The sequence below is a fragment of the Carcharodon carcharias genome, chromosome 6, assembly GCF_017639515.1.
Source record: "Carcharodon carcharias isolate sCarCar2 chromosome 6, sCarCar2.pri, whole genome shotgun sequence".
NCBI classification, from domain to species: domain Eukaryota; kingdom Metazoa; phylum Chordata; class Chondrichthyes; order Lamniformes; family Lamnidae; genus Carcharodon; species Carcharodon carcharias.
In genome coordinates this window covers 151,066,382-151,084,449 of record NC_054472.1, presented here as the reverse complement: position 1 = coordinate 151,084,449, position 18,068 = coordinate 151,066,382, and the positions used below count along the sequence as shown (strand labels likewise).

The 18,068-nt window shown below is 43.7% G+C and overlaps 1 protein-coding gene across 1 annotated transcript in view; it reads left to right on the top strand.

The window, feature by feature from the left end:
- LOC121279409 (corticotropin-releasing factor receptor 2-like) overlaps positions 1-18,068 on the top strand; it is a 200,196-nt gene that overhangs the window by 114,921 nt on the left and 67,207 nt on the right. Inside the window, exons 4-5 of the mRNA XM_041190630.1 lie at positions 9,420-9,526; positions 16,041-16,158. Of these exons, the coding sequence (XP_041046564.1) occupies positions 9,420-9,526; positions 16,041-16,158 (225 nt within the window). The remainder of the gene's footprint in view (positions 1-9,419; positions 9,527-16,040; positions 16,159-18,068) is intronic.

Genomic DNA, 18,068 nt, shown 5'->3' with positions numbered 1-18,068 from the left:
AAGCATTATAATTGGATGGAAATGATGGGGATTGAGTACGCAATCTGCACTCTCACAGTGTGACATCCTGCACCAGGAGCATAAATTAGCAAAAGTTGCCCTCAAGTTCTTTATAGGTACAACTCACAGCAGAAGGCCACACATGATTCAGTACTAGGTGGCTCTAAATTAATAGTCCCATTCAGTGGCTGATGTGAGGAAAGGAAATGACATACTAGTGCAGGAGAAAAGGCTGCTTTTAGAGGTTGAAGTAAAGAGAGGTTTGATTAGGAGGAATTTTTACTTCATAGCTAGCTACACTGTTAGGTGTGGCTCAGTAGTAGCATTCTTGCCTTTGAATCAGAAGGCTGTGAAGTTCAAGTCTGAAGTCAGAGACTTAAGTACATAGTCTTGGTTGGTACTTCAGTGTAGGAGTGCTGCACTATTAATCTTTTGCATGAGATGTTAAACTGATTATCTGGTCATTATTCCATTGCTGTTTAAAAAGTGGCAGCTGAGTTTCCTACATTATAACAGTGACTATACCTCATTGGTTATGCAGCACTTTGCCACATTCTGAGATTGTGTACGGCATTACACAAATGCAAGTCTTTTTCTCATCTTTATATATTGGTCTAGGAATGCTCATTTTCTCCATCTGAGGCAAAAAGAACACTCAATTTTGTTGCACAGACAGCCGCAGTTTAATAAGCACAACAAAAGAGAGATCAAGAGATAAAATAATTCAAGAAATGACTCATAAACATGAATAGTTTACATTTCTATCTTTGTTAGCTCAGATAAACCAGTTTAACTTTGCTTTGTGAACACTGTACATCCCAATGGGCCTGCTTCCATGGAGGTAGAAGAGTGTGATTAGTCATTTGTCATTACTAGTTTGACGCTCAACTGTCCTAGTACTCAAATCACCAATGTTGTAATGTGATAATAGAAAAAGTCAGTATTTATGTAAAAGCAAAATACCGTGGTTGCTGGAAATCTGAAATAAAAACAGAAAATGCTGGAAGTGCTCAACAGGTCTGGCAGCTTCCGTGGACACAGAAACAGACTGAACAGGCAGAATATTTGTGCCCCACCAAAGTCAGGAACAGAGCTGAAAATACTAGCACTGGGTGGCGTGCAGTTTCCTGACCCGATTCCTGGCACCGGCCATTTTAAGGGAGGCATGTTCAGGGCCCAGTAGGGCTGCCCAACCCTACCCGCCCTGGCCACCCACAAGGTGGGATAGCTAATTAGGACCACCTTGTTAAGCGTGGTTAAAGGAGGCCATCTGAGATGTTTCAGTCTGCTTCCATCTTCCTGATGCAATGAGGGTCATGTTTAAATGGTTGAAGGCATGCACCCAGTGGCAGGCTGAAGGGCCAGCACTCTAGACATGCTGACAGGCCCTGCCTGCCTGGGTGCAGATGTAGCCAAAGGCTGCCTTGTAGAGGGAACCACCCCACAGTGTTGGCCTGGCTGCTTTTTCTTTTTATTGGACTTTTTAAAACATTGCTGGGAGGCACCTTCTCAGTTACTTTACTGCAGCATTGTGCTGCTCTCAAGCTAGAAGACCTCTGCTTGGCCCACCAGCTTCAAGAACCCATTTGTCGCTCTTAATTGGACACTGAACCAGTCTCCATGTCAATTAAGGGGGTGCCCCGCTCAAAATTCCAAAGAGTTACATTCTCCTCTCCTTCCCCCCACTACCACCGGGGCACGTTTGTTACCTAGAAACAGCCTCAACTCCTGTTTCCCACCCCGGAGCAAAAATTCAGCCCAACATTTGGGTCAATGACCTTTCATCTGAAGAAGGCAGTCAGTATATCCATCCAGAAGGAACTTATCATTCTTGAATCATAACATCCAATTTTCCTTTTCACAATTTGAGGATTTTTGCCCTCATTGCACTATCTATGTTTTCATTTCAAATGGAATTGACTCCTTGGGGAGAATTTTTCCTATGGCAGGCGGGCTTGGTGGGAGTGGGCGGGGGTGGGCGCAGAGTCGATTGCCATCCGCGATCGGCCGCGCGCTGCCATTTTACATGGGCAGGCCAATTAAGACCCACCCAGTGTAACACATGGCCAGTAGCACTCAGCGCTACCTGGGGAGGAGGGAGAGTCGGGGCCAGAGCGCAGCAAACTCACTGAGGCACGGAGCTGTCTCCGGGAGATTGAATGGATTCGAAGATGTTGTAATAAATAAAGTAAAAATTTAGTTAAACAGGTCCCCTCATGTTTGAGCTGGGGCATGTGAAGTTAGGAAAATTTATTCATTTATTTTATAAAAGCTTCAGGAAACCTCAACCCGCCCGTGGGCGAGGTTTCCTGGAAAACTGCTTGGGCTCTTCGCCTGCCCGCCAACCTTAAGATTGGATGGGCGGCCTTCTTAACAAGTTTAATTATTTTTTTAATGGCCTTAATAGGCCGGTGATAGTTTGGCGGGTGCGTAGCCGCCTCCAGCGTGCGCCCGCCGAACTAAATGTCGAGGCGACGCACGATGACATCGGGACGCACACCCGACATCATCGCGCGTCATTTTACTCGTCGGCGTGTCGGGCCTGCCTCCGCAGACTGACCGGAAGGTTCAGCCCCTTGTGGAAAGGTAAGCTCAATCGGCCTTTAATTAGCTTGAATTGTGCATCTTGTTCTATCATCATGGCTTAATTACAATCTTCTCAATGAGTATACTCATAGATATCTTCCCTCCATATTTTTTAGCCTGGCTTAGATTCTTTGCAGTTTCACCAAATCTTCCCCAGATTCAAATAATAGCCTAATCTTTGCTTAAAAGATGTCTAAGTCTCTGCCTCAACTAGTTCCAGATTGACTCATTAGGCAGAATCTTGCCGTCCCCCATGGTGAGTTTGGTGGCCTTTGGGGGCACTTAATTGGGCTGGTGGGTAGCTGTGCAGACCTTGCCTCTTTCCCGGCCTGTGGATGCCTTCTTCCACCAATTGAGGCCCTTAACTTGGCAATTAATGCCCACTTCCATCCCATCATCACTGGCATTAGCCCATTGTATGTAAATGCAAGGGAGGTCCAGGCACTCCCCACTGGAAGGGAAGGAAAATCTAATATAGAGTAACAGAATCATACAGCACAAAATGAGGCCACTTTGCACATTGTCTCTGTGTGGGTTCTCTGAAAGAGCTATCCAATTATTCCAACACCCCTGTTCTTTCCCCATTGCCCAGCAAATTTCTCAATCAGTTACCAGTGCCACTGTCACATCTGGCTCAACAGAGACATTCCAAGAGAATGAACAATTGGCCACCTACTCATTTTTTTGACTAGGATTTGACAAAGAGTGGGATTGTGAGATCCACCCAGTGGTTTTGTGTATAAGTGGACTATGCCGAATTTAATCACACACCTGCTTGCAGATCTTAACATAAGCAATGGTTGAGTATTAAAGGTGTAAGCAATGGTGGAGTACTCATGGTGTAAGCAATGGTGGAGTACTCATGGTGTAAGCAATGGTAGAGTACTCATGGTGTAAGCAATGGCAGAGGACCATTGGTGTAAGAAACCCTGGGCTAGGGAAAGTAAAAAAAATTATTGCTGTCTAGTGATTTCTGCTGGCAAGTGTTGTTCAGGTGAGAGTAGAAAGGGGTTTGACTACGACACCTCCCATAACCAAACGGGCTGGCAAATACAGTGGGCTGAATTTTAACTGTAAGAGACAGTGAGTTTGCATCAGATGAGGGGTTAAAGTGCCAGAAATCTGTTTCCCAGCAAAAGCCTGCCACCGACTCATTTTCCGCTTGAACTAAAGCCGGAAGGTGGTTGAGCAGCCACAGGGCCAGCAAGTGCGTCGCTGCTTCAAATATGATCTTGAGACTACGATGGTAATTGCCATTCTACTTTTTCAATTAAACTGCTGTCACCCCAAATTCCTGAGTGCGAGGGAACCTGGCAGTTTCTTCAAGGTAACGACTTTGTGGGTTCAGGAGATCAGTACCTTCAAACTTATTTGATGGATGTGGGTGCTTGACTGAGGAGCCTCTGAAATCATGGCCTCCCCACACCCCTCATGGTCTTCCACCCAAGACCTCCACTCTTCTCCATCCAGCTCCCGAACTTCGCACCGTCACCAGGCCCTGGACCAACCATCCCCCCACATTCCTGCTGGGCCAAGGTCTCCAACCTTTCCCCACTCGGGACCCAACCTCCCTCCGGGATCAGCAGCTCCCTCAATTCCCTCCCCCTTCCAATCGCCCTCTACCTCAATTTCAGCTCCTCCAATCGCCTGCACCACCCGAGCCCCACTCCAGTTAATACTCCTCCCACTCACTCCCACCGCCCCTCGTGCACAACTCCCACCACCTCACCCTATCCGGTCCCTCAGTTCACACACAGCAAATAGATACATGGACGCAATAACTAAATCTTGTACAGTAACATAACACTTATATTACTGGACTAGTTATCCAGTCGGTTCAACTCCCACCATGGCAAGATAATTTAAATTCAATTAATTAAAGAAATCTGGAATTAAAAAATTCATATCATATCAGTAATGGTGACTGTGTATCAACTGGATTGTCATAAAAGATATCCAGTTCACTAATGTCCTTTAGGGAAGGAAATCTGCTCCCCTGTATGTGACTCCAGGCCCTCAGAAATGTGGACAACACTTAACTGCCCTCTGATGTGGCCTAGCAGTTATATTTATAAAGGTGGCTCACCACCACCTTCCCAAGGGCAATTAGGCATAGGCGTGCCAATCACATTCTGCAACTGAATTTAAAATAAACTGAAGTGCTCCTGTTTCACAATAAACCCTAGAATAGCTGTTGTCTTGAGGGGGACTGAAAATTGGAGCATTGAAGGGAAAAAAAGGAAAGTAAACCAAAGGAAAAAGTACATTGAGCTGGTTGGCAATTGGATGAATGTTCAGACTCACCAATACTTAGGGCTGGATTTTACAGATTCCCGGCGGAGGGTTTGTAGGTAGGGGTGGCATGTAAAATGGCCAAAGTGCCCGCTGCCTACCCACCCTCCTGTGCTCCCACTGCAATTTTAGCAGGTGGGACAGATGTCGGGCCCGCCTGTTCATGGTTCACATGAGGCCCTTAAGTGACTAATTAATTGTCACTTAAGGCCCTCGTCCCATTGCTGCTGGGATTTGACCAGTGGTAGGAGAGACTCATGTCAAGCATCCAGCCCAGCCCTGTGGTCCATCAGAGGGCCCCCCTCCACCCCCAATCCCACCCCAGTTCTCCTCCCTCCCTGGCCTATCTACCCCAGTTTAATACATATACTGCTTCAGCAACAGTAAACTCTCACTCAAGACTATGCAAATCATGATTGCTTTTTGATTCTCTTGACTTTTTTTCACCTTCCCCTCCATCATAAGGTCGGAAGTGGGGATGTTCGTTGATGATTGCACAGTGTTCAGCAGATTTGCGACTCCTCAGATACTGAAGTAGTTCATGTCCAAATTCAGCAAGACCTGGACAATGCCCAGGAGTGGGCTGACAAGTGGCAAGTAACATTCGCGCCACACAAGTGCCAGGAAATTACCATCTCCACAAAGAGAGAATCCAACCATCACCCCTTGACATTCAATGGCATTGCCATTGATGAATCCCCAACTATCAACAGCCTGGGGGTTACCATTGATCAGAAACTGAACTGGACCAGCCATATAAATACTGTAGCTACCAGAGCAGGTCAGAGGTTAGGAATCCCACGGTGAGTAACTCACCCCTTGGCACAATCAGGAGTGTAATGGAAAACTGTCCACTTGGCTTGATGAGTGCAGCTCCCACAACACTGAAGAAGCTGGACATCATCCAGGACAAAGCGGCCTCTTGATTGGCACCCCATGTACAAACATTCACTCCCTCCACCACCAACACACAGTGGCAGCTGTTTGTACCATCTACAAGATGCACTGCGGAAATTCACCGAGGCTCCTTAAACTGCACCTTCCAATCTCACAACTGCTACCATCTAGAAAGTCAAGAGCAGCAGATAGATGGGAACACCACCACCACCTGAAAGTTCCCCTCCAAGTCACACACTATCCTGACTTGGAAATATATCACAGTTCCTTCACTGTTGCTGAGCCAAAATCCTGGAACTCCCTCTTGAACAGCACTGTGGGTGTACCTACACCACATGGGCAGCAGCCTTTCAAGAAGGCAGCTCACCACCACTTCACAAGGTCAATTAGGGATGGGCAACAAATGCTGGCCTAGCCAGTGATGCCCATATCTCATGAATGAACAAGAAAAAAAGCTCTTGATGAGCAGGACCTCCTGCACCAGGGACCTTAATCACGAGGATTGAAGGCACTTGATTCCGTTGGGCCTCCCCCTCAGAACTGACAGGAGTTCCCCACTGGTTCTCCAACCAGTGGGTAAGCCCTGGTTGGCCCAATAAAATCCCCTGGCTTTGTTCTTCCCAATACTTAGTCAGAGGGAATTTCTGCTAGGGGAAGGGAATGAAGAGTCAGCTGAACAATGACTCAATCTTAGTGACAGCTCTTCACACTTGTTACAAACACACACACACACACACACACACACAAATATAAAAGCATACATACACACACGTGGATATGTGTGATCATGCAAACACAAATACATACATGATTACTTCATTGGTGCTTTGGAATGCCCTGAAGTCATGAAAGACACTATATAAATGCACGACTTTCTTATTGTTGTGGAGTATCTAAAGACACTCAAGTCAGCTGTTGGTAAAGCAGGCAGCAGTTTGTTCAATACAAGCATGCATAGAGGGGATTGCCCTCTCAGAACACTCTAAGATGCAATACAAAGATAAACAGTTTCCTTCAGTCATTTATACCATTTCTGTGATATCTCATAATTAATTTACAATGTTCTTATCTTGTACATCTAGTTTGGTCTGTCCGCAATTACAGATGAGTTTATAAAATAATCATGGAATAACCTGACCTTTAGCAAAAACAATGCCCACAGTTTATCTCAAAACATGAACTTTGCTTATCTGTCCTGATGTTTTACTACAGTGCCCAGTCATCTACATATCTTAGCCTGCCCTAAGGTCAGGCAATCAGTTTTTTCACAGTATAACTCATAGACCATTCATCAACTTATTCTATCCTGACCCAAAGGTCACATTCCTTAGCTTATCATGGACTGACTGATAGGCTAGTCATGAACTCCTGGCCTGACCAAAAGGTCACATTCCCTACTTACATCTACTCTAGTGTTCCTTTTTACTGCAAACACTTTTAAAACTTAAACCAGCAACTTGGTCAAGCCTAGGTGATCCCATGATACACCATTACACACCACTCCATTACATACACAAGCATGTATAGATACAAATACATGTGTACACATGAATTCATATATCAACACTGTGACAAAAATATAATTTTCATCAGCTAGTCAGATATATTTTGAACTGAATCATAATTTTATGAGTTTTACACATCCAGCACAGAAATGCACTTGCTGGGGGAATATCAGCTGCAGCTTCACAATAATTTCCCACCCAAAAACTGACTGACAGAGAATTATCTGAGGTGCACATCTTAACCCCCATTGTGCAGTTTTGGTGGTCGAAACTCCATGAATTAGGGCATATAAATGTGTAGAACACTTTCTCGATAAAATCGACTGGCCTGCTTTCTGCGCAGTAACATTTAACAATTTAATGAATCCAGTTCTAAAGTGGTTTCGTTGTTTACTGAAAAGTGAAAATGGCTCCTCATAAAATGCCTGTTAGTATGTTAAGAATAATCAAGAATCAAAAATTAATCAAGTTAAAGATTATCTTTGAATGGGGATCGGGAATTTTGAATGCTATGTCTATGATCAGCATCCCAGACAAATGCAGTAGCTGGTGTACCAATAATGGTAGTAAGGTGGTACAATATTGTAGTCCCTGTGAACAGTGAATCGGCTGCTGGAAACCAATGGTTTATTGTTCCTAAACTTGCTGAACAAATGGGGATTAGCATTATCATCATGGGACAAGACATTATTGTCAATAAATCCAGCTTGTTCATACTTGAAAAGAAACATCATTATATTTCGGGATCCACTAATGTTCAACTAGCAAACAAAGTTGGATAAACTTACATAAATACTTACCACGAAAGACTAGCCTTGATTTTCAGATAGGTGTTAATTCATAAGGCGGCATTCACCCACTTATTTTAAACATATTAAAATAATGCTGATCATTATTTTTGCATGGAGTGTTACATGTCACATGTAAGACAAATGGCTCATCTGTTTTGAATATGGACACTACATTGGGCTGTTTTCAATTCATTAGCAGCTCCCCAGAAACCATTGACTTCCTCATAATGTTCAGCGCCTCACAAATCTCCTATCTAGCTTCTCCCAGCTTTCAAAGATAATTATCAGAAATCCTTGGGCCTACTGCTTTGAGTCCTTTAGTCTGCCCAGGACTCATCTGTCATGAAGTCAATGGGATATTTTTATTTGGGGAGGTCATGGTGCTTCTGTTTTCTCTTTGGAATATCTAGAGGAAGTGATCGTTCCAAGTAATTAGTTTCCTCAGTTTCAAACCTTTATGCATCTTTTTTGACTGTCCTCTGACTGAAATAATATTTTAGTGTAATTCTTCACCTCAGCTGTTTTTGGCTTTTATTATACGATTTTCTCTCCCTCTGGATACCCTTTTAATATATTTTTGGATTTTTAAAATATTTATCTCAGTGATCCACTTCTCCTTCCTGCACAATTTGTACATTTTCTCCATTGTACTTCTGTGATTACAAATGGATGTGCTTATTCTGAGCTTGCTGGTTTAGGGTAGATAATTTTTTTCTGCATCCTTAGTTAGCATTATACCTTTAGAAGCATTTCATTTGTCTTCTAAAGAAGTATTGTTGTAACCTTTCCTCGTGTACTTGGTTTACTTGTTTGCTCATTTAGCCTTTTTAAAAGTAACGCCTGAATATTACCAGAAGCACTTTTTGGCTCCGACTAATTTCTCAGCTGGAAATCAGCCTGGCTGACAAGGCTGGCTTCCAGTCCAGTGGACCCAGCAATGTGAGTTCAAAATGTTTTTCTAAATTTTATTGCCGGGCAGGAGGAGCAGGAGTGTTTCAACAAGGAATTTTTTGGGCCTCCTTTAATTGCCCCAGGGATTTCCCCCCTTTTCTCAATCGTGATCACCCCAGAAAATCTGTCTCAGCATTCATATGGATCCACGTCAACAGCATCTTTGCCAGCAAGGGCAGTGATTCCTGCCAGGTTCAGGAAAGAATCAGAGCCTAAATATTTATATAAAGCCCGAAAGTCAAGATTGTTCTAGGCCTCAGTATGCCAGCACACTCACACTGACCAATCGTGCAACAACATAAGTGGCTACGTGCCTCTTATTGTTAAAAAATAGTGTATGGTCAAGAATTCTATCTAAATTGACTTCAGGAAATTTTATTTTTGCATTTTGTTTCAGAGGAAATACCACCTCCACTTCAAGATTGCTCTGATTATCAACTATCTGGGTCACTGCATCTCAGTTGGAGCCCTCATAGTCGCCTTCATACTTTTTCTTTGCTTGAGGTATGTAACCTTCACTGTGAATCTAACATTACTTTGTTTGTCAACACGACGTGTTTGAATGTTCAACATTGGCTATCAAACCTGACCTCAGTGAACAAAGACATGTTTGGAAACTAAAACAGGAATAGGCTAATTCATCTCATCCAGTTTGTCCTACATCTTGTTAGCTGCCCAGTTGTCCCAGTTTTCCTTGCTTTCTCTGTGCTCCTTAATACTTCTCAAGTAACTATCCACCCCTCCTCAAAACAGCACAATTGATTCTCCAACTTTAGCCCTCTTGGTTGGTGTATTTCCATACCTTTACAACCCTTCTTATTAAAAGTTTCTTCTGGATTTATTTTTTAAGCAACTTAACTGAAAATATACAGTTGTCCGTGTATTCTGCATTCCTCTACTAGAGAGGAGCCATCCCCTACTATAATGACCAATTAATTAATTCTACATGTATGTCCTTCTGGGACAGGAGACAGTGGGCGAAATGACCTCCTTCCATGCTTCAAGCTTCTATAAATCCCATCCACAATGATTTACAGTACACATTCATCATTCCATTCATGCGGTTCCATCTCTTGAGGGGAGCGAGCTTCTCCACAGATGAGATATGACCTTTTATCATTTTATTCATTTATCAGCTGCAATCATATAGCAATGTAAATAAAAGAGCGCAACAAGAGAAATGCAGGACAGAATCTTGTGCTCTCTCTTGTGGAGAGATTGAAGTTGGAAAGAACATGTACTTAGGTGGGAGGGTGGTGTACTGGAACCACGTGCCTTCTCGCCTCCACCCAAATTAAGTTCTGGCACGAAGGCCCATGGTCGACTTTCCTGCCGCCAATTGAGGCCTTTAAGTAGCCAATTAATGAGCACTTAAGTGCCTCATCCCATGGCCACTGGTATTAACCCAGCTGTAGGCAGGTCTTTCGCTATCAGGCATGCATGACAGCTGCACCTGTGGTCTTAGTGGTATTGTCACTGGACTAGTGTTCCAGAGACCCAGGTTAATGCTCTGGGGCCCTGGGTTCGAATCCCACCACAGCAGATGGTGGAATTTGAATCCAATAAATATCTGGAATTAAAAGTCTAATGAAGACCATGAAACCATTGTTGATTGTTGTAAAAACCCATCCGGTTCACTAATGCCCTTTCGGGAAAGAAATCTGCCATCCTCATCTGGTCTGGCCTACATGTGGCTCCAGACCCACAGCAATGTGGTTGACTCTTAAAATTGCCCTCTGAACAAGGACAGGCAATTGGCAGGGGGGTGGGGGAAGCAATAAATGCTGGCCTTGCCAGCAATGCCCACATCCCATGAACGAATATATAAAAAGAGCTTGTCAACTCCAGAGGAAGATGGGAGTAGAGTGGGGTGTCTCTCATTCAAAGGCACAGGGGCTGAACATCGGGAAGTGTGGTGAGGGGGAACGGGGGGGGGGGGGGGGTGGGTGCTGAGTGCCACTGCCCTGCCCTTGCTGCCAACCACCCGGAGTCCCTCTCCTGCAACCTCAGCCCTGTGAACCTACGTCGCCACCCCCACCTCCCCCCCCTCCCCACCACTACCATTACTTACCTCTGGCCTGGGTCACTCTGCAATCCTGGACTCCAGTGCCTGTCCTTCCAGCAGCAGCCATGTCCTCCCCAGTTGCGGTGCTGAACACAAGAGCTGCCAGTCTCGGATTAGCTGGCAGCTCTCAGGAGGCGAGACCTCCACCCCCAGGGGAAGGCCCACTGCTGATTAATTCGTAGCTCGGTAGGCCTTCTGGAAAATTGGCAGTTTGGGTCTCTCGCCGACTCTCCAGCCAGCAGACGGGACCCCTGGCGATGCAACAAGACCTAGGCACCTCATTTCTCGATTAAGCACTTTTCAGCCTTCCAGACCCAACATTGAGTTCAACACTTTCAAACCATAATCTCTACATCCCATTTTATTTCTTTTTTTTGCCTCTTTTGGTTTTTCTCTTGTTTTCGCATTCAAACAGCAGCACACCTGTTATAGGCACATCTTTCATTTCTTCGTTCCTTTTCCTCCTCCATCACCATTCCCTTTGACCCTGTGTGACCAACTCTTCTATCATTCAATCTCGTGTCTTCCATTCCACTTTCTTTTGTCCTTTTCCCACCCACCTCTTGCTCAAAATCTATATTTCTAACTTTCCCCAGTTCTGACGATAGGTCAACAACCTGAAATGTTAACTCTGTTTCTCTCTTCAAAGATGTTGTCTGACCTGCTGAGTATTTCCAGCAATTACTATTTTCGTTTTATATAAGAGAGAGACTGAGTTGATATAATATGGTTACTATGTAGCTGGGCACAGAAATGTGACTTTCAATATCTGTATCTCACAAACCAACCATGATGGCTTCTTCTCCCACGTTTACCCCTTTCTTTTAATTTAAACTGCAACTACAGTCTGCACCAGTTATACCCTCCTCACACATCTTAGAAGCCGACAACAGAGAAATGATAGTATTTGACATCACCATAGGCATCTGTGACAAAGTTGCCGCTTAACATGCAGTAAACCCACTGGCTACTTTGACAGTTCACTACTTGCTGATCTTGTAAAAGCCAATTCTTTTTTAAAGGCTGCATCTAATCAACATCTCATTTTGTTGAATGTACAGTGCAGAAATAAGCCATTCTGCCCAACTAGTCTTTGCTGGAGTTTACGCTGCACAACAGCCTCCTCCCACCGTACTTCATCTCATCCTATCAACAAATTCTTCTATTCCTTTCTCCCTCATAGAATCATGGAGTGGTTACATCACAGAGGAAGCCATTCAGCCTTGTATCTGTGCTGGCTCTCTGAAGGAGCATTTAACCTAGTGCCATTCCCTTGCCATTTCTCCATAGCCCTGCAGATGTTCCCTTTTCAGATAATGATTCCCTTTAGAAAGCGTCGATTGAATTTTCCTCCACCACTATCTCAGGCAGTGCATTTCAGATCCTGACCACTCACTTTTGTGAAGAGGAAATCATGTGTAATTTATTGGAGTTCTTTGAAGGAGTCACATGTTCTGTGGATAAATGGGAACCAGTAGAAGTAATGTACTTAGATTTCCAGAAGTCATTTGATAAGGTGCCAAGTCAAAGGTTACTGAGGAAAATAAAAGCTCATGGTGTAGGAGGTAACATATTGACATGGATAGAAATTTGGTTGGTTAACAGGAAACAGAGGGTAGCCATAAATGGGCCATTTTTTGGGAAAGAGTGGTGTGCCACAGGGATCAGTGCTGGGGCCTCAACTCTTTACACTTTGTATAAATGATCCGAATGAAAGGATCGAAGGTATGGCTAAATTTGCTGTTGATACAAAGATAGGTAGGAAAGTAAGCTGTAAAGAGGACATAAGGTTAAATGAATGTGCAAGTATCTGGCAAATGGAGTATGACGTAGGAAATTGTGAAATTGTCCAGGTTGGCAGGAAGAATAAAAAAGAAACATATTATCTAAGTAGTGAGAGATTGCAGAGCTCTGAGATTCAGAGGGATCTGGATGTCCTAGTGCATGAATCGCAAAAGGCTAGTATGCAGATACAGCAAGTAATTAGGGAACATAATAGAATGTTATTGCTTATTGCGAGAGGAATTGAATACAAAGGTTATCCTTCAGTTGTGCAGGACACTGGTGAGACCACATCTGGAATACTGTGTACAGAATTGGTCACCTTATTTAAGGAAGATGTAAATGCATTCAAAGCAGTTCAGAGAAAGTTTACTAAACTAATACCAGGAATGGGCAAGTTATCTTATGAGGAAAGGTTGGATAGGCTAGGCTTGTATCCACTGGAGTTGAGAAGAGTAAGAGGCAACTTGATTGAAACATAGATGATCTTGAAGGGTCTTGACAGGGTCGATGTGGAAAGGATGCTTCCTCTTGTGGAACAATCTAGAAATAGGGGGTCACTATTTTAAAATAAGGGGTCGCCCATTTAATACAGAGATGAGAAGAATGTTTTTCTCTCAGAGGGTAGTGAGTCTTTGGAACTCCCTTCCTCAAAAGGCAGTGGCAGCAGAGTCTTTGAGTGTTTTCAAGGCAGGAGTAGATAGATTCTTGATAAACAAGGGGGTGAAGAGTTACCAGGGTTGGTGGGACGTTACAGTCATCAGCATGAATTTATTGAATGTTGGAGCAGATGCAAAGGACTGAGTGGCATACTCCTGCTCCTAGTTCATACTTTTGCTGTGTGATGAAGGTTATCCTCATGTCGCCATTGCTTCTTTTTCCAATTATCTTAAATCTGTGTCCTCTGGTTCTTGTTCCTTCCACCAATGGGAGCGGTTTCTTCCTATCTACTCTGCCCAGACCCTCACGATTTTTAATACCTCTATCAAATCTCCTCTCAATGATCTCTTCTCCAAGGAAAACAGTCTGAATTCCTCCAATCTTTCTATGTAACTAAACTTCCTCACCCCTGGAGCCATTCTTGTGAATCCTTTCTGCACCCTTTCTAATGCTTTCACATCTTTCCTAAAATGTGGTGCCCAGAACTGGGTGCAACACTTCACTTGAGGCAAACCAGTGTTTTATACAGATTTTACATAACTTCTTTGCTTATGTACACAGTGCTTCTCTTGATAGAGCCTCGAATAATATATGCTTTATTAGCCAATCTCTCATGCCACCTTTAACCATTTATATACACCCAGGTTCCTCTGCTCCTGCACTACTTTTAGAATTGTAACCTTTATTTTCCAGAAGACAGGAAGCAAAACATTGATCTACGTCAACCTGGCTACTTTACAATGTTATTATTTTATTTTTAAAATGGACAAAAGCTTTTCCCTCACATGCCTCATTAGCCATGACTCATACCAGAGGAATTTCTAACCTTCAGAAACCATCAGTAACAATCAGTAACCTTGTTACCTTTAACGAGATCAAATACCCCCTATGATTACAGAAAACCAAATTCCAAAGAAATGCACCAAAACCCTTTACATTTCTAAGGCAGATGCCTGGCCAACAGGGACAGTATGTCTGCAAGGACAAAAGGGACCCTGACTCTTCTATTAAACCTCTCAAGATTCTAGACCTGTCCAACGCCCAGGAGAAGTAGTAGAAGGTATGTCACATGATCTCCCCCAAGCTGCTAGAACCTGTAATATTGCCATGTGGAACTGAACCCGGGCAGTCTACCATTTTACCACCTAACAGGTAGCAGCAGAAAGAGTGCTGTCCAGGTACATTGTCCGGCCCTCATCTATACTGTGTACTACTGGAAAATCAGAACTCCTGTATCTGTGCCTATAAGACTCATTCATCTCTGCATGCCTTTTTCCAATGGGGAGGTCATCGTTTCTGGGAAGACGAATCACCCTGCAACAGTTTCAGCCCACTAACCTCTGAAGGAATACTTCACTGGACTTTTGATTCTGGACTCTGGACTCACGTGAAACCATAAATCTTATTTTTATTGTGGTCTTGCCCTGTACCCTTTATCCCTCTTTTTTTGTACGTGTGTTAAATAAACCAACCCTCTTATTTTACCTTTTCTCAGGTTTGCTGTGGGTTATTAATAGAGGATTAGATCACTCCAAACTAAAAGGTTGGGGAAAATATGCCACCACTTATAAAGAGGAAAAATCAGAAATCAAAAACGCCTTTCTGTTTACGGATGGGTAGTGAGAGGAGAAATCAGGGCTGGTTAAATTAACCCCCCTCCTGTCCATAACAATATTGTCTCTGCATTCTTCCAAACAAAATAAACCACTTCACACTTCTCTACATTAAATTTCATCTGTCACTTGTCTTCCCGTTCGACCAACCTGTCTCATGTTGCAACATTGTCACAGCCACAGAGACACAAGCAGAACAAATACGTTGTAACAGTTGATTGAAACTGCCTGAAGTCTCCACTGTCTTCTGCAGTTATTAACAATGTGAACATGATGGGAAAGTCAGGCAACTTCAATCAGCTGCTTGTAATGTGAAAGGAGGCAGTCAGAGTGTGCTGACTTGCTGCCTTCAGTCATCTCACCACCAAGCCCCGTGGTCTCAAATTCCTGATTCATTTCACGTGCCCTGCCTGCAATCTCCCTTACAGCCACCGGAGAGGGGAGACTGGAAACCTGTCAATCTAAGCAAAGCTTGAATCTGGAACCCACAGGCAAAGAACCGGTCTTTATTTAACCCAGTACAGCACCCTCTCCCCCAACACTGGGTTTTTAAAGCTGGCATTCATTGGGTTTTGCTTAAAGGGAGGGGTTGATCTGGTGAAAACAGGATGATCCCTCTTCTACCTAAAAAAATGTCTGATTTACTCATTTAGAGATTAGAAAATGGTTAAATGTCTTTGAACTCAACAAGCCCACCACTTTGTAAGAGCTCAACTTCAACAATGCAGCCTCTCGCCATATCCATCAATTTTAGCTCTCTTCAGAAATGCCTTTAATTGCCTTGTGAACATTTTAATATCATGCATTTCAGTAACCATGCCTTGTCACTACACTATGGGTTTGTGGAAAACCAGCACAATTTCAATTGCTCCTTCTTTCTTTGTGTTGGCTGTCACAGGAGCATCAGATGCCTTCGGAATATCATTCATTGGAACTTGATAACCACTTTCATACTGAGGAACGGCATGTGGTTCCTGCTGCAAATGATTGACCATCAGATACATGAGAACAATGAGGTAAACTCACAATTGAATCCGAGCCATCATCAGCTTAAAGTGCCTGACAGTGTGTAACTGGGCACCACAGACCAGGAGGGTTGTATGTACATTCCATTGCTGCCATATACTGAATTAGCTGTTCTCAGCAGGGGTCAGGAGTAAGAGTGCCACAATTGGCCTTGACACTGATTTAGGAAAGGAAAAATGCAACCACCCAGCATTTTCAATCGTTATGCACTGACCTGTACTAGAAAAACATGTATGCTTAGATGTTGGATGACAATATGATTGGCTTCATCTTTGTGACCTCAAATAAATTTCCAACACAAGTTGTTCAGGCTCATCAGCCTGAATTTTCATAATGTGGGAGGGGGTCTCTGGCTCATCCAAAATAGCATTGGATGCCCGATTCCAGAAACCCCCCCCCCCCCAAACCAGGCACCCACCATTTTCACTGGGGTATTGTGGAGGGTGCGGATTGCGGGATAAATTGAACTTCGCATATCCATGGTTTACGGAAGCAACTGCACATATTAAAGTGCAGCTGCCTTCAGTCAGATTCAGTTTTCACCAGCAGAAAGTCCAAAACATGACTTGTGCACTTTAGACCTATCAGAAGAAAGTATAACGTCAGTGGAGTTCTTTGAAGAGGAAGGGTACCCTTTGGATAGGTCCAGGGACACCTTTTGAAAAGTGACCTTTTGAAAAGATGAGGTGCCCTTTAGGAGAGGTAAGTTGACCTTTGGGAGAAGTCAGCTGCCCTTTGGGGAAGGCAAGTTGCCCTTTGGAAGAGGTCAAGTGTCCTTTGGGATTGTTAAAATTAGACATAAATGTGCATAAGAAGTGTGTAAAATCGCTGGAACTGTGAAGCTCATTGGAACTGTCAAGCTGTCAAGGGAACTGGCAAGGAATCTGTCAAGCTGTCAATGGAGCTGTCAAGCTGTCATGGGAAATGTCCAAGCTCATTGAAACTCTCCAGCTGTCAAGAGATTTAAGTCTCCTGGTCTTAAACTTTAAAAAAAAAGTCAGTCTGCTGGTTTAAAATATCAGTACTTACTATTTCACTCTGTCTGTTTACATAAGTCTGTGGGTTATCATTATAGGATTAGTGCTGCATGACTGACTTCACAACTTATCATTATCAGTGGGATACCTGTCAGTTTTTAATTTGATTGACAGCTGCAAATGGTGATAAATGTTTGATTTGCTGCTATGGATGCAAATGCTTGTTGTTATATGGGATTAAATGGTTGAAGGAATTTAAATGTAGTGAATGGGTTTTTATCAATTAGAATATTTTTTTAAAAAATAGCGAATTCATCAAAAGACACTTAGAACTTTATTTTATTTCCTCTCAGCATGGGTCCTGAGGTCTGCCCATAGTGGATACTGGGTAAGTTGACACGGAGGGTGTAAGGGCAAAGCATGGTGGATGAGGGGCATGGGTTGGAAGGAGTTAGCACTAAGTTGGCATAATGGCTATAAAGGGCCATAGGGGGAGGATGGAGGGGCATAGGTTGGCAAGGAGGGTATGAGGGTCCCTGTCGGGTTGGTAAAGGGGCATAGATTAGCATGGAGGGTATGAGGGTGATTGGGGTGCATGAAGTGGCATGTCCTGGCATGAATGGGGCATGGGAATGTGTGGGGTGTGAGCAGGGTGAGGGCTAGAGGGTTGCTGTTTGTTTTATTGTATGTTTTATAACTGGGACAAAGTGCTGAATCACCAAAGCTGGTCTTTCACACAGCCCTCCTGCACACCCGGCAGCCCCTGTGCTGCCTCCAAACTGTTTCTGGGGGCGGCAGGCCGGACTACTGTTAACACTCGCCTAACTAGAATGAAAATCTGGCCATCTGGGCCACTTTCTCCTGAGTAGTGCTTGCGGAGCCGGGAATTTTCCTGACCAAAATGCAAGCAATCTTTTGTGTTA